The 20687-nt window shown below is 32.3% G+C and overlaps 6 protein-coding genes across 12 annotated transcripts; 2 read left to right on the top strand and 4 right to left on the bottom strand.

Annotated features, from left to right (window-relative positions):
* Positions 1–133: 133 nt before the first annotated feature.
* Positions 134–3660, bottom strand: LOC107369173 (nose resistant to fluoxetine protein 6). 3 transcript variants are annotated; one of them, XM_089268632.1, is made up of 4 exons: positions 3224–3660; positions 2799–3143; positions 950–2277; positions 134–753 (listed from the first exon to the last, which is right to left on the bottom strand). In XM_089268632.1, the coding sequence occupies exons 2-4, from the start codon at positions 3106–3108 to the stop codon at positions 229–231; spliced, it is 2163 nt and encodes a 720-aa protein (XP_089124758.1). In that variant the 5' UTR covers positions 3109–3143; positions 3224–3660; the 3' UTR covers positions 134–228. The 3 variants fall into 3 exon arrangements, with proteins under 3 accessions (XP_089124758.1, XP_015792585.2, XP_015792586.2); XM_015937099.3 differs by having other exon boundaries at positions 2799–3660; XM_015937100.3 differs by lacking the exons at positions 2799–3143; positions 3224–3660 and adding an exon at positions 2505–2640.
* Positions 3661–4741: 1081 nt separating this feature from the next.
* LOC107369174 (phenoloxidase-activating factor 1) lies at positions 4742–6339 on the bottom strand. Its single transcript, XM_015937101.3, has 4 exons — positions 6256–6339; positions 6080–6164; positions 5581–5999; positions 4742–5179 (listed from the first exon to the last, which is right to left on the bottom strand). Exons 1-4 carry the CDS (start codon positions 6326–6328, stop codon positions 4857–4859), a joined length of 900 nt encoding a protein of 299 aa, XP_015792587.2. The 5' UTR covers positions 6329–6339; the 3' UTR covers positions 4742–4856.
* Positions 6340–7180: 841 nt separating this feature from the next.
* LOC107369114 (apolipoprotein D) lies at positions 7181–8280 on the top strand. The gene is made up of 4 exons (XM_015937035.2): positions 7181–7461; positions 7547–7757; positions 7833–7928; positions 7999–8280. The coding sequence occupies exons 1-4, from the start codon at positions 7240–7242 to the stop codon at positions 8121–8123; spliced, it is 654 nt and encodes a 217-aa protein (XP_015792521.1). The 5' UTR covers positions 7181–7239; the 3' UTR covers positions 8124–8280.
* On the bottom strand, positions 8224–11488 carry LOC107369110 (SWI/SNF-related matrix-associated actin-dependent regulator of chromatin subfamily A containing DEAD/H box 1). Its single transcript, XM_015937027.3, has 3 exons — positions 11309–11488; positions 8849–11199; positions 8224–8764 (listed from the first exon to the last, which is right to left on the bottom strand). Exons 1-3 carry the CDS (start codon positions 11344–11346, stop codon positions 8709–8711), a joined length of 2445 nt encoding a protein of 814 aa, XP_015792513.2. The 5' UTR covers positions 11347–11488; the 3' UTR covers positions 8224–8708.
* Positions 11489–12291: 803 nt separating this feature from the next.
* Positions 12292–15666, bottom strand: LOC107369112 (cyclin-dependent kinase-like 1). 5 transcript variants are annotated; one of them, XM_015937031.3, is made up of 5 exons: positions 15471–15666; positions 14476–14707; positions 13493–13687; positions 12739–13302; positions 12292–12590 (listed from the first exon to the last, which is right to left on the bottom strand). In XM_015937031.3, exons 1-5 carry the CDS (start codon positions 15497–15499, stop codon positions 12429–12431), a joined length of 1182 nt encoding a protein of 393 aa, XP_015792517.1. In that variant the 5' UTR covers positions 15500–15666; the 3' UTR covers positions 12292–12428. The 5 variants fall into 5 exon arrangements, with proteins under 5 accessions (XP_015792517.1, XP_015792518.1, XP_015792515.1 ...); XM_015937032.3 differs by having other exon boundaries at positions 14476–14668; positions 15471–15616; XM_015937029.3 differs by having other exon boundaries at positions 15115–15607.
* A 623-nt stretch (positions 15667–16289) lies between these two features.
* On the top strand, positions 16290–18918 carry pix (ATP-binding cassette sub-family E member 1 pix). Its single transcript, XM_015937028.3, has 2 exons — positions 16290–16845; positions 16917–18918. The coding sequence occupies exons 1-2, from the start codon at positions 16422–16424 to the stop codon at positions 18335–18337; spliced, it is 1845 nt and encodes a 614-aa protein (XP_015792514.2). The 5' UTR covers positions 16290–16421; the 3' UTR covers positions 18338–18918.
* The last annotated feature ends 1769 nt before the right edge of the window (positions 18919–20687 follow it).

The following is a 20687-nucleotide window of genomic DNA, read 5'->3' as shown; positions in this document are numbered from 1 at the left end:
AGAGAGCTTCATACTCTCGACAGATGTCAGCACAAGTTATTATAAGAAACTTTAATTTACCGTTTGTCGTTTCTTGATTAATCTTAATAACTTTCTGTTTCCTAATAAAGATAATTCATTTGATAATTCAATATCCCTTTGAGAGTGAATTTTATTCATGGCTTATTCCCCAACAAAGTGAAATAAAATACATCATAAGTTAAAACTTTCTTCTCAAATCAAGAAGCGTCATGAACTAGTTAACACAGACTTAACTGCTTCGTCAGTTGCCAATGCAATATCAGTAACTTTCTTGTTCCTTGGTTTTCTCGTGGCCATTTGTTTAATTAAATTGATTGTTGGCCCCTCAACTAAAACACTGAAAACAAAAGAAACAGCATAAATTATAACAAAAAGTGGAATCACTTCTGAATAGATGATATCCATTAAAATTGGAAGTGAATTTGATTGTAGGGTGGCATTTCTTAGCCTAACAACTAATAGATTAACAAATAAAACTGACAAATTTATACGAGACAGAACAGTAAATGCATGAAAAGACAGAAATTTTTCCATCCAGCGATGACTATAGCCATGCTGACAAGCATAAATAACCCAGCCGACAATAAAAGACCAAATTATCTTTGAAAACATTCCATAAGCCAATGAGACTGAATAAGGCACAACAAAAAGATTCAGATTGATAGAAGATTCATAAATCATTAAAATTATCCAACAAATAATCCAAATAATCCAGATTGATGTCATTTTAACCTTGAAAAACAAGAAAAATATGAAAAACATTATTATTATACAGATATTGTATATTAATTCGAGATTAAAATACAGCTTTATTTTGCGACGCTTTATCTCAATATTGAGTTTGTCAAACGAAATTAAGCGAACTCAAACGAACATTTAGATGACTGAGACTTTCCAGTCTTAATTTGAATTTGATTAATGAACTTACTTTATTGACCTTGATTGTATCGTAAAACTTTAATCCTAATAAAACACCAATGAAGTACGGACTAATATGACCCCACGGTTTGCCATGAATAAATGCCAGATAACGGATGAAACCTTCGTCTTGATACATTAAAGGTTGCCATGTGTGTTGAACTTCTCCGAAATGCATGACCAGTCCGATAATCACAGAGCCAAAAATTATAAAAATGCTAGTGATAACATATGAAGCTTTTAATTTTCCTTTCAAACTAGGAATTAAAATGGCCAGAAATAGCACTGTAAATAAGTAATCAGCTTCAAGATACCAATCACCCAGTAAACATAACTGTGAATCTTCGCCGACATTAAAATAATGAGCAATCAACAAAATATGAAGAGGCCATTTGCGTCCACATTTAACAGGGATGGTTCCTGTAGCTTTGAAAAAAGGCCAATAAGGCCCGCCAATTATATCACGCACATGATTAGAGAAAAATACGATGTAACAGCAAATCGTCCAGCCAATTACCGTAACAAAGCGAATGTATCTCATCAATAAATAACCCGTCAGGTTGAAAGGTCGCCTTTTTTTGATTAACTGAAGTGTCATCTCTAAGCCTGTGATGAGGAAAAAGGTATCCACTGTGAAAGGCCCAAGAAAAAATAAAACAACCAATGGTGAGGTTGATGTACCAGGAATTTTGAAAGAAGAAAGATATTTTGGATAAAAAAGTAGAAAAAATATGTGAACCAGAATCATAAATGCCATTGTAATAGTCTTTATACCATCAAGAGCAGGAATTGCTGCATCAGATGATCGAGGTTGAAATAACTTTTTCCAATTCGCTGCGAAATTGAAATGAGATAAGAATTGTGGACCTCGAGTTCCCTTTGTTATTGTCCCAGCAATATTCAACGAGATTATGGCAACAATGAAAAAAGTAGCAATGATTTCCCGCAAAGCGATTTCATTTGAACTTGACCGATTTGTGCACAAGTCAACATTGACAGTGAATCCAGTCTTGTAATAATTATGGCCAGTTACAGCTATTGATTGGATGTCATCTTTTGAACACAATTGTGGAACACAGAGACCAGTTGTTAAATTTAAATAACGAAAGAAGTGAGCATAGGATGTTAAATATTTAAAAGCTTCCGTGGTTAAATTAAATTGTTGATTGGAATGAGGACGATGCCAGCCTTCACGATGGTTTGCTGATGGTAGAGGCATTTTGGAAAACATGAAGCAATATTGAGTCCCTGGTAAATCAAGACATTGGTGAAACGATCCAGGATCAATCCAGGTTCCATCTAGTAATCCAGTTGGTATTCGACCCATCGAATCAAATTCTATTAATTCAATTAAAAATCAAAATCATTAAAATTGGACTTGAAAGTTGTAACCTAAAAAATTGAGCTTAGAAGAAAAGGAGGGAAGCAGCTGATTGTTCTTTAAATGTTACGAGTTAATGGCTGATAGGATTCGCCGGCTTAACCGTTTCAATCAGTCCGGTGCTCTATTAATTTGAATAATTATTAATTAATTTGAATTAAATTCTCATCAAATCGTGATCAACCTGATTAATTAACTGGGACATGCGGTTTGAAATAAACTGATCAACCGGTAAATCATTAAACCAACGACTACAAGAGTACTACAAACAGAGATTGGACTATTCCAGCTTGCCTTCGGTTTGCTTCAATATATTAATAAATTGCCAGTCTATTCGGCTAAAAATGAATTAAAAATTAAAATTATAAATTTTATAATGCTGAGAATCAAATACAGTTTATTATAAGGACAGAAATCAAGAAAATAAGTTGATAAGATATAGTAATAACACTTGTGAAAAATAATGTTTTAAACTTACGGCGTATAGCATCAACTTTCATTAGCTTTAGATCTTGCATAAACGTTTCAAGCGAATTTTCACATTCAATGGAAATTTTCGATGATTTGATGATGTGATTAACATCTTTCTGATATCTGTTGACTAAATTATGGATCGAAAGCTTCGTAAAATTTTCCAGTCGACTCCAAGCAGATTGGTAATCCAATTGATGAGATGAAGATGGGGTTGATGTTAAAGGTGAAACAATCAGATGATCACAGTTGATCAATCCAATGGTGAAAAAGTATCCAATATAAACAATGAAATAACGAGATGAAACATAAGCCATTATCTTGTTAATCCAACATAAAGATTGTCACAGGTCTATCAATAGATGAAAACAAGGGTCCAGTAAAGTCACAGGGCAAAAAAATGTGAAATAAAAACACGAAAAGGCTTCTTACAGGAAAATTTTACACATAAAGCACAAAATTAATGGCATAATTAGTTGATTGTTGATAATTATTGATGATCTTTAAGCCTTTACTCTAAAGCAAGTTCAAGATCAGAAAACAATCAAACGAAAGGCCAAAATTAAACTGTCAACAAAAATGAAAATAAAATGTGAAAAGGAAAGCTTAAAATGGACGCTTTCAATGCTTCAAGATACGTTCAACCATAAACCTTTCTTCTTCTCCTTCTTCTTTCTCCTCTCTTTTCCCATTAACTCGGTCATCGCGTTAATCTTAAACTTAATCATAATTTAATGTTTTCAAGTTTAAATTGTATATTTGTTTTTGTATGGATCAATGGGTTCGATTGGTTAGGCTATAAAATACCAAATCACTTGATTCCTATTCATTGTCAGCATAATAGGATTCTCATAGTTTCATCTCAACCATGATAAACCCAAGAATCAAACATTGACAATAAACAAGATCTTGAAATCAATTGATAATGAAAGGTCAATTGCTAAGTAACAATAGAAACCTAAAATTATGAAAATTCATAACACCTATTGTAACATATAACCTTTACTATCTGATTTTATGAAAGGTTAAGTTGTGGAGTTTAATTTGATTAAATGATGAAAGGATAGACAACAATTGAATCACTTTTATTGCTATCAATCTATTGATTAAACACTCGAGTTATTGTCAGTTGCATTTAATCAACCTTGTAATGTGTCAATTGTCAACAAATTAGAAGGTGATTTTGAATGATATTTTGTACTGAAGATGATGAACAAAAGGAAATAATTATGATAAAAAAAGGTTACTTTTTTTATGGTAAAATGTAAGTAAAAATGTAAAAAGGTTTCAAGGCAAAAAAGATTTAAAGATTCAAGTTTATCTCATGATTTATCTGGATGTTCATGACAATCTATAAATCGTTTGAATGATGTTACGTTTGGTGAAATGCTGACTTGACCTGAGTATCAATTAAAATGGTGATAATAATTTGTCAAGAAAACACTTTCACTGTTTTTTGTTGTACAATTTTCTAGGTCACCAAAGGTCACCTTATTTAAGCAATCTTTTTATTGATAAATTATTTCTGTCTCTTTAATTTCACAATTAAAACCTTTTACAGCTGTTAATTTGTTCAGTAATAAAAAAAGAGGTAAAATTAATGATTAAAATCAATCGGCAATCAATTGACACTCTTTTTTACCTTTAAAATTCAAGTTAATCATCATTTGTTTCATCGACAATCACTTCACTATTCAACAAATTGTTACTCTCAATGATCACATTAATTTCATTGTTTCAGTTAAACCCAATTCTTTCATAAAATTAAAAGCTATTGAACTGTTTAACGGTTACTTTAACACTCTTCCTATTAATTGTGTTGACAGTCAATTAGAAACCAATTCAATCATTTAAAGATTTTCATGATTAAATCTATTAAACATTCAATATTCAAATAAATTTTGTATTCCTAACAAAATGATAAAAGTACCTAAAATGAATAGGAACAAATCAGAGATATTATTTTTATTCTTAAACAAGATTCAAGTCGACTTCAGGCTGATGTTTACAATTGGTTAAATTGCTGTTTAAATCAATTTTAAATTATAGAAATTGAAAATTATGTTTAAAGCCAACAAGCTTTTGGAGCTTTTTTCTTGATCAAATCCTGGTAATAATTTACTTTGGTGTAAAGACCTGCAGCTTCCTTATCAACTCCACAGTCTATCCATGAACCAGAAACGACACCATTCAAATACCAACGTCCATCTTCACCCAAATACATCAAAGGTCCACCAGAATCACCTGAACAAGCATCACCACCAGTTTCAAAGTTGATAGCACATAAATGAGTGTCAGCCACTTCTACGGTTGTATTTTTAGCTGCTTCGGCATCCAATTCACCAGTTTTAACCAGATAATCTAGCAACTGTTGTTCACACTTTTCCTCTGCAATTGTTAATAGCAATTAATAAGCCAATTGTTAGATTTATGTCAAAGGAATGTATCAGAAAGTTAAAGTTTGTTCAATTATTCGTTTTAAATCGATTTCGTTCAACTTAAGTTTCAATCTCATTATTTCCTGCAAAAATATTAGCGAACTTTAAATTTTAAAGCAAAAATTTCAGAAACTGTTGACATTTTGGTGTTTTTATCTACATGATTGAATTCAGAGGAAAATTTCAAGAGGAAAATTGTACTCGTTCTATCTCTTCCTAGAATTACATTAAACTCGAAAAATAATTATTTACGCGTTCATTTAACACTCAACAACACACTTATCAACAAATCGCTAAATGGGTTGAATCTGTTGATTGATCGATAAAACAAACAATTGACTGAACACTTACTTGGAACAAGATTGACAGAAGTTTCCAGCAAATTTTCCGAGGTTTCATCGTCTGGATCAGCACTTGTTTTACCCCAACCAGCGACCGTAAACTGTGTCACATCCTCGTTAGATTTGGGTAAACAAATGGGTGAAACATGACGATTAAATTTAACTGATTTTTTAAGCGTTAATATGGCAAAATCATGAGATAATTCCTTTGTATCATAATCGGGATCAATCCATAGTTTTTTCACTTCATAAGGTTCCTCCTCATCATCAGAAGATTGGACCATTCCAAGGTAAACATCAATTTCCGAAGGTTCAATCCAAGTGCCATCCTCCTTCTCGAAACAATGAGCTGCTGTAATAATATGCTTTTTATCGATCAGAGAACCACCACATTGATAAAAGATACCAGTTTCTCGATCTTCATATCCTCTGTTCAATAACAAACACACAGAACAATTAAATTAGAAAATCAAAGGAATTAAAGAAAGTCTGAAGACTGAATTATTTACCTAATATGAGTCAACCATGGATATTTATGATTTTTAACTTTGTTACCATTTCTGATTCTTGATTTAGATCCTTCGATTCCACACTCTGAAAAATTAATTTTTGATAGCAAAAAGATATAATCAATGGCACGGTTTTGCTTCTTGTTACAATGAAGTTTAATTGCACTTGCACTTACCACAATCACTGGATGGAGCTGAAATTGCCGAAGCTACTAATAGAAAGCCAACAGTTAAGGTATAACAAATCATTCTACAATTTATTTCTTAGTGTTAACATTGATTCCAATGTAAATTGTTTTATACATGTTTTAATGTACGCAATCAATTGTTAAGCACAATGGAAAGCCCAGAAAATGAATCAGCTAGTCTTGTTAAATTTGACATTGATTGACATTAATATGAAACTGTTAAAAAACTCTTGACACTGAAATATTAATACAGTAAATGGTAATCATAACTGTTACAATGTGTAATGAAAATGCTAAATCAATAGCAATAAAAGCCTTGGAAACAGTCAATTATTAAAAAACAATTAGGTGATTATATTAACACTGATCTTCAATTGAAAATGAAAACAGAAAAGACTGGAAAGTCTTTTACAATTTATTAATACATTTACAGACAATTTAGCAAGTTGACCAAATACTAAAGCTTCATGGTTTTTAATGATTATATCAATTTATGGAATTAGCTGGAATGGTTCAGAATCTTATTTTATTTCAAGATGATTTAGATTCTGGTTCAAATTTCAGTCAATTCTGTTAATTTGTTCTTTACTTTATTTGATCCTTGATTCATAACAGCTTTATTGTTTCAGTGCGTTACAAGTAAACAATAATATTGTCACTATGCATAATGTTGATTAGATAATGATTTGATTTTATTGCGAGATTATTCAACGCTATTGTTCATGGATAAATGAGAATTTCATTGGAATATGGGAAATTTGTTATAATCATTATTATTTTTAACAGGATCTATGAGTTGATCTATGATCATGTCTATTAAGTACGCTTAGTACCGATCGATTAGAGATTTGATATAATCCACAGATTTAGGTATATAAGACCCATTAATAACAATATTTGCTATTAATTGTTCAATTGTAAGTCATTTGTCAATTTATTTAGTGTCAACGGTTAATTTGTTAACAATCCAAAATGAAACAATTTTTTATCCTCTGTGTTTTTGCATTCGCATCAGCTTCAGCTTTTGTGATTCCAAGTTTAACTCTTGATCCCCTTCAGCAAATTAAAAGAATTGTTCCAGAAATTTTTAATTTAACTGATTTAAGAGTTGACTTAGACGATATTAAAAGCAGTATTTCACCTGGAAAATGTCCCGAAGCCACTGAACTTCCAGAGCCATTCAAACTTAACTCGGTAAGATTGCTTCACCAACATAAAACACTTGTATGAACTTGTGTATTCCAATGCATCAATTGATGTTTTTATTGTTTTGTCACAGTTCCTTGGTACTTGGTATGAAATTAAGCGAACCGGTCAAATTTTTGAGAACGGTCTCCGTTGTGTCCAAGCCAATTACAAGCTAGACCAAGCAGCTGGCAACGTTATTGTTAACAACAGTGGTGTCAATCCTAAAGGCAAACCAGTTGCCACTATTGGTACTGCAGCCACAACTGACAAGTCCAACGTCTTTGCTGTTAAATTTTTCCCACGTAAGTTTGATAACGAATTCATGATCCATGATGAATGCTTAATTTTTCCTAATCCTTTTTCCTTCTTGAATCCAGTCTCTCCTTCAGCTCAATATTGGGTTGTTGACACTGATTACACTGGCTACAGTTTGGTTGTTTCTTGCAACAATGTCTTTGGATTTTTCAATATCAGTAAGTATTAATTTTCATTTGACTCAATTCAAATTTAATTACAATTTCATTCCGTTTCCAACTTGATTAGATGATGCTTGGATACTTTCAAGGAAGCCATCTCTAGATAATGAGATAATTCAAAAACTGGAAGCCAAAGTAATTGAACTTGGATTTACCAAACTTCGATTTACTGACACACCACAAGATTGTTAATTTACCTTCTGCAGTCAAATTATTTTAAATATCATACTATTGACTTATTTGATATGAAAATTATCTGTACTCAAGATGTATTGAGACCAAGTAAAATCCGTTAGATTCAATTTTTGTTTTCATCAATAAATGTAAACAAATTGTTTAATAGCATAAACCTCATGATGCAAATGGTACAACAATAATCAAAACTAGTGGATTAGGAAGAATGCTGATCACCAAATATCTATGAGAGCGTTTGATATAACAATGGTCATTGTCGGTTATTGTCCTAGTATAATATATTTAATACAATTATAATATTGAACGATTATAACAAACACATTAACTGATTGGAAGGAAAGATGCAGAAAGAAATTTATACCAAGCCAAAGGCCAGGTTACACAAGTCGGATAACATTTTTACCAAAAATGTTAGAAGGAAAAATTCATTCGAGTTTTAACCAATTGTTGGTTGCAAGATAGAAAAATATAAAAGTAAAAGATGAAAATGCAATCATTTGGTAGCGAGCTATGTTTCAAAGACAATTTCATTGATTTAGGTGAGAAGTGGCAATTTTAAATACAAAACCAGATGTCTCGATTTTATATGCCTAAGGTCCTGCGAAGAAGAGTCTTTAAATCTTTGGAATCGTCCCGAGCTAATGAAAAAACAAAAGGAATAATTATTAAATTGAGAATATCAAATGCCAAATGAAAAGATTAGTTTCTTTGAGAATGCTTACCATGATTTTTTCCATTTTTAACATAAATATCTTGTCCTAGTTTAAGTTTTTCATCACAGATTTTTAAAATTCCTTCTTCAACACTATTTTCACTGATTAATCGATAAATTTCAACTGGAGCATCTTGGCCAACTCTATGACATCGATCTTCAGCTTGCTTGTCATTATAAGGATTAAAGTCAATATCGTGAATAATGACTACATTTGCTGAGGTCAAATTAATACCAAGTCCACCAGCTCGTGTTGATAATAAAAACACAAAAATTTTAGTGTCATCGGTAAATTGATCAATCAAGTTGAGTCGATCAGAAACTTTGGTTTGACCATCTAATCGAAGGAACTCATGCTTACGAATCTTTAAATATTCTTCCATTATATCCAGCATCATTGTAAACTGGCTGAATATCAGAACTCTTTGGTTTTTTTCTTTGAAAAAAGGTAACAGTTCATCAAGAACTTTGAATTTTCCTGATGTAAGAATAAATTCAGAACTGAGCCTAAAATCTTTTAACGATTTAAAATTATTACATAAACGATGCAATTCATAATCTGTCATGACTTCCATATCTTCATAAACATAATCGACATTAGCATCAGCGTGAGTAGGTTCAGTTAACATCAACCTTGCCATTTCTCTTAGCTTATCGGCATTATAATGTCTCCTAAGTAACAATGGATGATTTGCTGCTTTTCGTAATTCCATCAGCATCCCTGCTCCTCGTCTGAGTTTACACAGGTTTTCATCAGACTCCACAATATTTTCAAAGATATTCTTTCCACTATAGCGAATCTCTCTGGTGTAATTTTCAACAAGTTCCATGTAGGCTAACTCTTGTTGAGCTTCCATAGGACAGGATTTAATATGTTCCGTTTTGGAAGGCAATTGCTTGAGTACATCTATTTTAAGTCGCCTCAGAACAAAAGGTTTCAAGATTCGCTTTGCTTGATCAACTCTATCCTTTTCAAATGTTGTCTCACCATCTCTACGATTCTTACTTGCAAATAGATTTTGAATATGTGTTAATTTACTCGAGAAAAACGAAGGCATAGTGAAAAAAAGAAGAGACATCAGCTCTAATAGATTGTTTTGAACAGGAGTACCTGTGAGTAGAAGTCGACGTTTAGCTGTTAGAGAAATTAAATTCGAAAATCTATTAGATTTCATGTTCTTCAGCATGTGAGCCTCGTCGAAGATGATGTATTGCAAGGGAAGTCGTTTAAGGAATCGTTTATCATCTGCACTACTAACAAGATTGTATGTTGTAAGGAGAACATCAAATTTTTCCTTTTTAGATCCTAAAGATGCTCTTAAATGAGCTCGAAAGTCCATTGATCCATGATAAACAACGACTCTAATAGACGAACACCATGTTTCAAATTCTCTTTGCCAATTTTCTAATGTTGATGATGGAACTACTATAAGATGAGGTCCTTTGTTATTAAGATGCTCACGCAGGTAAGCTAGCAAAGCAATGACTTGAATAGTTTTACCAAGACCCATTTCATCAGCTAAAATCCCATTAATATTACGTTTGTACAAAAGCACAAGCCAATTGAGTCCAATTAATTGATAATTTGTTAATGTCATGGAGCGATTGAGTATATTAGGTTGAATAGCAGGTTCTATTTTTGCCACTGTTTCACCCATTTTCTCGGATATCTTTTCACATTCACTCATAAGTCTGGATATAGCCTGATGACTTTTGACTATTTCCTTACAATCTTCAATTAAATCCAAACTTAAAGAACGATCACATTTGATTTTAGTAACAAGATCCATCCAATTAGCGAAAGGTCGCAACTTGATTATATTCTGAGCCTTTTTCTTCGAAACACCTGGGATGTGTAGCAAATCGTTTTCACTTGCATCTTCCAAGTAAGATAGAACCTGAGCTCTCAATGACATTTTACCAGAGTCAATTCCCAATTGAATAATTGCTTCTTCTTCATCTTCTGAGCTTTCTCCGACAAGATCATCGTAATCTTCATCGTCATCCAAATCAGGTGCAGAAGGGCTTTTTTGAACAAGTTCTTCATCAGATGAACTAGCAAGGAAGTTTTCTTCTTCACTTATATCGACTACAGGTGATGGCCCAGATAAATTAGAGTCATCGTAATCACTATCCTTTTCTTCATAAATTTTAGACTCATCAGATTTTTCTTGGTCAGATTCTTCCGAGTCAGATAGATTGACTGTTCTAATTTTTTTAGATGGTGTTCTTGCTCTCCTTCCTTTGGCTGGGTTTCCTTTTGCAAAATGAGAAGAGATCACTTCAATACTTTCACTGTCTGATTCATCCGAGTACATTATTCGTCTTTTGGTATTACTTCTTCTGGGTAGAGCTGAAAGACTGTAGAGTAAGCAAGGTAAAAAGAAAAAAAAGCAACAAAGGAAACACGAGAAATGTTAAAACAAAAACGTAACACAGAGCCTTAAAGGAACCATTGAAAACAACTAACCTTTCTTCTTCGTCACTTGACATATTGATAAGTTTCATCCAATAACAATTAGCAAGCTAAAAGAAAACCAATAACAATAATTTTGAATGAAATTCAAAATTTTAACGGAAACTCATTGATAAATCACTTAAAATTACAAAATTAACAAAGGTAGTAAAGATGAATGAGTGTAACCCGCCAAAAGTGGATTCATCAGATGACGCTACCAAGTTAAAAGTAGGAAACAAACAGTGAAGCAAAGGTAACTTCAGTGACATCTGCTGATAACAAACTGAGGAAGTTAGTAAATCAACTGGTGAAATAAAATCCGATTGAATGGTTAAACAATTAAGGAATCAAAACTACAACTGATGGCAAAGACTTTCCAAATTGTATTTAAAGATGGATAAAATATTTCAACGAATCATTTCCAAATAAACTAAAGGTGAAAGTTCAACAGTGATTTGAAGTAATTTTACTATTTGTAAAAGATAAACACTGAAGATTATTGGCTTTTTAAATTTTGTCCTTTTAATAATGAAGAGCCTAAGTATGCTTAGTCCAACAGTTTAATATTCATCCCTTATCTTGGTAAAACAATTAAATCAGTACTTGATTAATTAGGCTTTTAATACCATTCATTTTTGCAGATTTCTTTGATAAATCAAATTATTTTAAACACTTGATGGATTTACGTGATAAATTTGGCTTTCTTTATAGCTAATATCGATGAAACTGGAACTAAAATCTGGATTTTGCATGTACACATGTAATTATACATCATTCTAACATTGTTAATAGCAGCCACGTTAGCTGAATATGAGACTGGATCATTTATTAAACATTTGATTTATTGGTCACAATTAATATCGACTCTGCCAGGGTGATTCTTGAAAGTCGACTATTTTAATTTAAATTTATTTTCTGACTAGTTGGATAGTGTTTTCACCAAAATCTTATTTAGTCTTTTTCCGTAATATAATTTGAATAATCTTAAGTACATGACAATTGCGAAAACAATTTAATGACCTTCAATAGTTTTTAAGACAACAATTGATGACGATGACTATGATGATAATCATATCTATTAATAAATGAGTGTAAGATATACAATGATCAACTGATTAAAACAGCCTTTTCTTCAAATATTGGGCAAATGGTCAAATCTATTGGGTCGATTGTTTAATGCACCATTTGTGCTTCCAATGCTGCCTCTAGGATTTATTGTACGGGAATGTAATTGAACTGCTCTTATTTCAGGGGATCCATGATTGGGTAAGTGTGGAAGCAACGATTGGCCATACTATTTTGAAAAAAAATAAATTATTATTAGTTGATGATAATAAAGCTTGAAAACGCGAGATATCGATAACACCGATAAGGCTAAGATTAGTAAAATGGGATTAAAAAAGAACCCAACACGGTTAAAAGCGAATACGCTCAAGCAGTACCTTTGAACGTTGACGGAATTTGAATTGAACTTCTTCATTTTCTAACTCCGGAATTTTGACATTATTGAAATACTGATGGCGCAGAAGTGTCTCGCATGTTGGCCTTTTCTGTGGATCTTTATCAAGACATTTCTTTAAGAAATCAAATCCCGAATCTTCAATATGACGAGGTATTTTATTTGATAATGGGTCCGTAATTTCAGTTTCAGGTATGGTTACACCGGCGAAAAAATCATTGGACCTAAATATTTGAATATGACGAGGTATTAAATCTCCTAATGTTTTACGAATCAAATATAATTGATCGACATCCGATTTACCAGGCCAAAGAGCTTCACCTCTCATCAGCTCAGCTGTTACACATCCAATAGCCCAAACATCCACAGCAGGACCATATTGAGTATCACCAACCAATAACTCTGGTGCTCGATACCATCGAGTTGCTACATAATCAGTGTAGTTACCATTAGGACTTAAAGTACGGGCGAATCCAAAGTCACATAATTTAACGATAAAATCACGAGTTAATAAAATATTCTCCGGTTTCACATCACGATGAATACACTAGAAATAGAGAAGGAAAAATAGTTAAACTTCAATTTTTACACAGATTTTTTGCTATTGGATATTTAATCAGCTGTTAAGCAAACAAAGTAGAATCATTACAAATGTAAATTGTACATCGTAAATCACTTGAATTAAAGCTCAACAAATTTTAAAATGAATTGAAAAGAGTTCGCTAGTTAATACTCACGTTATGTTGATGACAAAAGTTGACGGCATTAATTGTCTGCCAGATTATCCTTTTGGTTAAATATTCTGGAACTCCTTTCGGATATTTTTCGAGGATATCAAGAACAGTTAATTCACAGTATTCAAATACTAAATGTAATTTTCTTTTGCGCCGAAAAACCTCAATCAAATTGATTAGGTTAGGATGTTTGAGTTGCTATATCAAAACAAAAACAAAAAGAGAGGGGAGAAAGAAAGAAACAGTCAAATTGAATGAGGCGCAGTAATTGAATATGAAAGATGGTGATTAAATTTTGATCGTTATGACATTTTTGACTCTTTTAACAATTATTTTATTATTGATTATTGATCTTGTTTATATTTCTTCACATGTTTTTAGATGACCGTAAACTCATTGGAAAAAGAGACCAACTTGACATGCAATTAAATAATTTTGCTACCAACAATAGCCAATGGTTGGAAAGATAATCTGGACGATATAATAATAACTCTCACAGCCTTGACAATATTGACCAGATTTTGATTTAATGAAACAAAAACTATTAAATAAACTACATGTATCATGGACTTGTGCCGATTGTATGTTTATTAGTTTTTTTCAATGACAATCTACATGGAGTTTCCATCAGAAACCTTTCAGCAAGATGATTGTTGAATCAAACAAAATAACAGATATTTTTTGTCACTTTTATAATAGCAAACATAAATGTTATGCTCTGATAAACAAAATCAATATCAAAGATTCTGCAACTGAAATATGTTATTTAATCATTGAACAAGCTCAGCTTCAGTGTGAAGATTGATTTTGATAACCTTCACTGAATAGATTTGACTGTAAATAATGGTAAAAAAACAATAACTAATGAGATTTGATTGTTAAAGAGCAATGTTGAAAATCTGATCAAACTAATGTTAAATTTTAAGGCCTAACACAAGTGCGTGAAAAGATGTTTAAATAATTAGTAATAAGCTTTCGACACTTACCTTGAGCATTTTAATTTCTCGAAGAGCAATTTTCTTGATTAGTGGATCATCTTCGGTCTCAACGTATTTTTTAACAGCAACCAGCTGACCATTCTCACGGTTACGGCACTTAAACACCAATCCATACGAGCCTTCACCAATTTTAGATATTTTTTCATACTTATCCATACTGTTGTTAACACTATTGTTATTGCTGTTAGATGTTTGCATTTGTACACGTTTTATTGTACCACTTCATCATTGTTGGACAGTCGATTCCGTGTTGATTAACAAGTCAAGTCCAAAATTTGATCCAATAGTTGAGTCCAATAGTAAAGTCCAAGTAAATCCAATGTTTAACCCAATGTGAACAATAATCCAATAGTGAAGGTAAAGGGAATAACAATAATAACAGGAGATATTAGATCAACAGTCAATCTAGGTTAGATATCACAAATAGTGGTCATTAACTTAAAGAATTAAAATTGAAAAGTAATTGAAATCAATAATCAAGTGTCGATGAATAGAGTTAACTCAATAAGAAATGAATAAGACTGTTTATACGTTTAAAAACAAAGAGATTCAAGGTAAGGTGAATGGGAAGTTAATGGTTAAAATAGATGATTAAGGAGATTGATTATATTGATTGTGAGTTCATACCCAAATTGACGCGCTTTCAAGCGCATTTCCAATTCATTTGCCTGGTAATGATGATGATTATGATGAAGATTGTGATGATGAAAGTGATGATAGTGATTCATTACTGTAAAGGTTTGGATCCAAGTGTTTCGGCCTAATGTATATTTAACATGCAAACTAAATGTCAATCGATTGAGTTTAAATTATCTGAATTGTCTTAAGTTTCCTCACAATTTGATAAAAGAAACATGAAAGAGCGTCAAATGGGATTCATCAATATATCTAAATTGTCTAATTAAGTTGGTAAAAAGTATGATTAACTCGATGGTCAATAGATTGAAGTGCGTTGAACAAAATAAAATGAGAAATGTTAATACCTTGGAAAACATAAGCAACCTGAACACATTTGATGGTCTGATAAGTTGGTTGTTAACCAGTTTTACAATCTCTTTCAATTATAAAGATAATCAACACAAGAATTAAGTTTCAGGCGAATGAACAATTTAAACACTAAAAAAGTCTATTGAAATTTACTGCAACAATTTATTGTTTTTACCTTTCATTTCAGTTTTTGTTATGATTTTAACCCGAAAATAATATCCATAGTGATCAACCTATTTCAATATTTACCATTCATGTCAACTCATTTCTAGCTGTTTTGCTTCCCTTTGTACCAATGAACATGATCATCCCAATTGATTGCTAAAAACAGGAAGATATATAATTAATTAATGGGTTTGGGCCTTTAATTTTCGTCCAACTTTCTCTGATTTCATTCTAGACTTGAATTTTGAATTTGATGGAATCTTTTCATTTCAATGTGTCTTTTTTATTTTAATATCATTTGTTTTTGATATCAATCTAGTTTAATATGAATTATCAGCTAATTATTTTAGCTTGATCTATTTATTTTATTGATTCTGATCTTTATGTTATTGTATAGTCAAGGAAATTGTTGTTTGCTATTTTCCTGTAAGATCCAATAAAATATTTGAAACAACAAGATTGCTTGGAATCATGCAAATTTTCTTTAAGGCTATAAAATGTAAATATTTTTGTAAATAATATAAACTATTAGCTTTTCAATTTATGTTAAATCTATTGATTGTTTTGATTAGTAAAGACATTTTTTTCAAAAATTGCGGAGTTAGGAAAAGTAGGCTGCGCCATCTTCTGTGAGCCGCTTCAAAGTCAACGTGGACAGCAAAACATTTTTAAAATCTAAATCTGTGATCTAATTAGTATTTATTTGTTTTGCCAAGATTTCAGCTTGGTAATTAGTTTAATCTGGTTTTATTATTGTTGCTCAGTACCCTGAATTTAGTATAATGGCAGGTCGTGGTCCAGCTGGTGGTGATACACAAGATAAGTTAACTCGTATTGCAATTGTCAACAATGATAAATGTAAGCCAAAAAGATGTAAGCAGGAGTGTAAAAAAAGTTGCCCAGTTGTGAGAATGGGCAAACTTTGTATCGAGGTTACTCCAAATGATAAGATCGCAAAAATCAGTGAAGAGCTCTGCATAGGATGTGGTATTTGCGTGAAAAAATGCCCTTTCGAGGCTATTCACATTATCAATCTTCCAAGTAATTTAGAAAAGGCAACAACTCATCGATATGGACAGAATTCATTCAAACTTCACCGTCTTCCAATTCCAAGACCTGCTGAAATATTGGGTCTTGTAGGTACAAATGGTATTGGTAAATCAACTGCCTTGAAAATTTTAGCTGGCAAACTCAAACCCAATTTAGGTAAGCCAGTATTTTATTTAATACCTAGTTTGATGTAAGCTGAATCTAAATGTGTCTTTTTTCTAATAAAGGTCGATGGGGAAGTGATCCACCAGATTGGAGTGAAATTTTGACTTATTTCCGTGGATCAGAGCTTCAGAATTATTTCACTAAAATTTTAGAAGATGAATTGAAGGCCATTGTCAAGCCACAATATGTTGATCAGATACCTAAAGCTGTTAAAGGTACAGTTCAACATCATCTCGATAAAAAGGATGAAATGAAAAATCAAAATGAAATATGTGATATGCTGGACATAAATCAAGTTATTCGGATGAGGAACGTGGAAGATCTTAGTGGAGGAGAACTACAAAGATTTGCAATTGCAATGGTGTGCATCCAGAGAGCCAATATTTACATGTTTGATGAACCTTCATCTTATCTTGATGTTAAGCAGCGTTTGAAGGCTGCCGAAGCTATTAGATACTTGATAACATCTGACCGTTATATTATTGTGGTTGAACACGATCTTGCTGTTCTAGATTATCTTTCTGATTTCATTTGTTGTCTTTACGGAGTGCCCGGAGCCTATGGTGTTGTAACTATGCCTTTCTCTGTTCGTGAAGGTATAAACATTTTCCTTGATGGTTTTGTTCCGACTGAAAATCTTCGGTTCCGAGATGCCTCGCTTGTTTTTAAGGTTTCAGAAACAGCTGCTGAAGAAGAAGTTCGTCGAATGTGCCGTTATGAGTATCCAACGATGGTTAAAAAGATGGGTGACCAATTCGAGTTGAATGTAAAACAGGGAACTTTCACTGACTCTGAAATTATAGTATTATTGGGTGAAAATGGTACTGGTAAAACAACTTTTATCCGTTTATTAGCTGGTCGTTATGCACCTGATAGTGGTGAAGGTGACGTTCCTACGTTAAACATTAGTTACAAGCCTCAGAAGATCAGTCCGAAATCTCAGGGAACTGTTAAAAATCTACTCTTTGATAAGATCCGAGAAGCTTATTGTCACCCCCAATTTCAAGCTGAAGTTGTGAAGCCACTTAATATTGAAGCTTTACTGGATCAAGAGGTTATTAATCTTTCTGGTGGTGAAGCTCAAAGAGTCGCTTTAGTACTATGTTTGGGTAAACCTGCTGATGTTTACTTGATTGATGAACCTTCCGCTCATCTTGACTCAGAACAACGTTTAGTTGCAGCCAAAGTAATTAAAAGATTCATTCTCCACTCAAAAAAGACTGGATTCGTTGTAGAGCACGATTTTATCATGGCTACTTACTTGGCCGATCGTGTTGTTGTTTTTGAAGGTGAACCTGGAGTTAAAACATATGCCAACAGTCCCCAAACCTTGCTTGGTGGTATGAATAGATTCTTGGAGCTATTGAACATTACTTTCCGAAGAGATCCAAATAACTTTAGACCTAGAATCAATAAGTTAAATTCTGTTAAGGATACAGAACAGAAAAAGTCAGGAAACTACTTTTTCTTGGACGATCTTTAAAGTTTATCTGGTTTCTGAATGAATTGTTGGTCTCTGTCTTTTCAATGTTGCATTATAAGTGAAAAAATTAAAAGCGTGAACACATTTGATTCGTTTGTTTTCTGTATTATGATAGCATATTGGTTGAGCTGCAATGTGACATGAATTTTATAAGCATGGATGCTTATATCTGAAATACTACCATGGGAGCTTTTTGTTTTTGTCTCAATTTGATTATTCATCAAATTTTTTATCTTAACCTCAAGCACTTAAGATGCAATGGACAATAGTGGCAAATAGCTAAATTGGAAAAAATAATTTAATATTTGATGGAAACATCCTAAGGAATGACCAAGCTATCTCTTTTGATACCATTTGTTACAATTTTCTGTATAACAGATTTTGTCAACCCAAATAACGAATCTAAATCATCTTTATATTTAACTGTGACATTAAAATGGAAAATATTTCGATTAATTGTTATTGATAAAGACCAATTTTCACTTTGAGTTCACAGCTGCTCAAAAATATATTCATGATAATGCTAAGAGACTCACTGAATAATAAATAAATCAATAAATGCTATATTAATTTGACTCTGACTATATTTGTTTCATTTATTTATTCGGATTAATATTATGACTTCGATTTGCATCTAAAACAAAATCAAAATCATTCAATTTCATCAAAAATAAGCTATGACTCGAATACACAAAAAGTTATTTGCATAAATTAACGAGAAACTCTCACTTTCAGACATTCTCAACGTGAGAAAAACCAACAATCGAGATCTTTGTTCAAATGCCAAAATATGCAAGAACTGAGATTACCGCGTTGACGGTTGTTGCTGAAAAGACACAATTCTCACACTTATGCACTAATTGACACAAGTGGGCAAAAACGGCTGCAAATTAATTTCTTTCAAATTTAGATTGTGTCGGTTTGAAGGGATATGAAAACTGAATCCATTTGTGTGATTTAAAGGTTTCTCTAATCCACAGTTTTCGAGAGGATCGAGGTCAAAGTTGAAAGTTCGATCGTCTTTTGTGCAACTATGAAAGCAGATTCTTTCACTAAACTAATGCTACTGATGCAATTTGTAATGATCAATCAGAAAATGTACGCTTTTTGAGAAATAAAATTTTTCTTTTTCTGCAAAACATATAAGTTCGATTTTTATTTAAACCGTCCGTTTTCGTTGACCCTATAGATTAGAGAGCTCAAACTTATTATTTGTTCAGAGAAATTGCTTCTTCACATCATGCATTAAACTTTTTCAACAGTTTAATAATAGTTCTCTTGATTTCGGCCATCGGTCTTAAAACTTTGCGACTCGATATTTCGAGAATGGTCTAACCTAAAAGGATTATTCTTTCTCCGATTCCATTCTATACTAATTGCTAATACAATGCAATTTAATAATTTTCTATTAGTGGACTTTAGACTTGATATTTAAACTGAATATGGGCGAGAAACAGCTTACTTAACAAACTAAACTCATTTTAACCCATAACTTGATGAATAAAGCAATTTTCTGGTTAAACTTACAAATGAAATGGAAAGAGTGATGCTAAAGACGCTAAAATTTGGGTTGAGAGTTGAGACTTGATGGGATTTGTAGAGACATAAAAACTGAGTCTATTAGTACTATTTAATGATCTCTATTATGAATAGTTTTCGAGAAAATCGACGTCAAAGTTTAAACTTCGAACGCTTTTTGTTCAACTATGGAATAAGATTTTTCCATGAAACTAAATTTACTGATGATTATTTCAATGAACAACCAGAAAATGTGCTTGTTTTGAGAAATAGAACTTTGCTTTTTCTGTAAAACAGATCAGTTCAATTTTTAGCTAAACCGATCGCAATCTAAGACCACAGAAGTAGGAGAGCTCAAACTTGTTATTTGTACATTAAAATTGTTACTCCATATCATGGACTAAAAATTTACAACAATTTAACAATAGTTCTCTTGATTTCGGCCATCGTTCTTAAAACTTTGTACCTCGATATTTCGAGAATGGCATAACCTACAATCAGCATTCTTTCCCCAAGTCAATTCTTTACTAATTGCTAACGCACCACAATCTCATAAATTTCCATTTACTGACTTTGGGCTTGATATAGCGACTGTAAATGTGTGAGAAACAGCTTATTCAACAAACTAAACTCATCTTTACCCATTTCTTGGTAAACAAACCAATTTTCTGGTTAGACTTACAAAATGAAATGCAAAGATTGCCGCCAAAGACGCTAACATTTGGGTTGAGAGTTGAGACTTGATGCCATTTGTAGGGACACAAAAACTGAGTCTATTAGTACTATTGAATAATTTCTCTGGTGAGCAGTTTTCGAGAAAATGGAGGTCAAA

This window comes from Tetranychus urticae, chromosome 3 (genome assembly GCF_039701765.1).
Source record: "Tetranychus urticae isolate SD_2017Ah chromosome 3, NJAU_TeUrti_SD_1.0, whole genome shotgun sequence".
Taxonomy (NCBI): domain Eukaryota; kingdom Metazoa; phylum Arthropoda; class Arachnida; order Trombidiformes; family Tetranychidae; genus Tetranychus; species Tetranychus urticae.
Note: the sequence above shows the minus strand (reverse complement) of the source record. Positions and strands in the feature narration are given on the sequence as shown.

Excerpts from the sequence above, each read along its gene's own strand:
- LOC107369174 (XM_015937101.3), bottom strand. The coding sequence starts at position 6,328 with ATGATTTGTTATACCTTAACTGTTGGCTTTCTATTAGTAGCTTCGGCA. Across the intron at positions 6,165-6,255 it reads AGCTCCATCCAGTGATTGTG|AGTGTGGAATCGAAGGATCT; the intron begins GTAAGTGCAAGT and ends TTAATTTTTCAG. Across the intron at positions 5,180-5,580 it reads TTCTGTCAATCTTGTTCCAA|AGGAAAAGTGTGAACAACAG; the intron begins GTAAGTGTTCAG and ends TAACAATTGCAG.
- LOC107369114 (XM_015937035.2), top strand. The coding sequence starts at position 7,240 with ATGAAACAATTTTTTATCCTCTGTGTTTTTGCATTCGCATCAGCTTCA. Across the intron at positions 7,758-7,832 it reads TGCTGTTAAATTTTTCCCAC|TCTCTCCTTCAGCTCAATAT; the intron begins GTAAGTTTGATA and ends TCTTGAATCCAG. Across the intron at positions 7,929-7,998 it reads CTTTGGATTTTTCAATATCA|ATGATGCTTGGATACTTTCA; the intron begins GTAAGTATTAAT and ends CAACTTGATTAG.
- LOC107369110 (XM_015937027.3), bottom strand. The coding sequence starts at position 11,346 with ATGAAACTTATCAATATGTCAAGTGACGAAGAAGAAAG. Across the intron at positions 11,200-11,308 it reads TCAAGTGACGAAGAAGAAAG|TCTTTCAGCTCTACCCAGAA; the intron begins GTTAGTTGTTTT and ends CTTACTCTACAG. Across the intron at positions 8,765-8,848 it reads TAAAAATGGAAAAAATCATG|CTCGGGACGATTCCAAAGAT; the intron begins GTAAGCATTCTC and ends TTTTTTCATTAG.
- LOC107369173 (XM_015937099.3), bottom strand. The coding sequence starts at position 3,108 with ATGGCTTATGTTTCATCTCGTTATTTCATTGTTTATATTGGATACTTT. Across the intron at positions 2,278-2,798 it reads GAAAGTTGATGCTATACGCC|AATTTGATTCGATGGGTCGA; the intron begins GTAAGTTTAAAA and ends TTGAATTAATAG. Across the intron at positions 754-949 it reads ATACAATCAAGGTCAATAAA|GTTAAAATGACATCAATCTG; the intron begins GTAAGTTCATTA and ends TTGTTTTTCAAG.
- LOC107369112 (XM_015937029.3), bottom strand. The coding sequence starts at position 15,215 with ATGAATCACTATCATCACTTTCATCATCACAATCTTCATCATAATCAT. Across the intron at positions 13,688-14,475 it reads GAGAAATTAAAATGCTCAAG|CAACTCAAACATCCTAACCT; the intron begins GTAAGTGTCGAA and ends GTTTTGATATAG. Across the intron at positions 13,303-13,492 it reads ACTTTTGTCATCAACATAAC|TGTATTCATCGTGATGTGAA; the intron begins GTGAGTATTAAC and ends CTCTATTTCTAG.
- pix (XM_015937028.3), top strand. The coding sequence starts at position 16,422 with ATGGCAGGTCGTGGTCCAGCTGGTGGTGATACACAAGATAAGTTAACT. Across the intron at positions 16,846-16,916 it reads CAAACTCAAACCCAATTTAG|GTCGATGGGGAAGTGATCCA; the intron begins GTAAGCCAGTAT and ends TTTCTAATAAAG.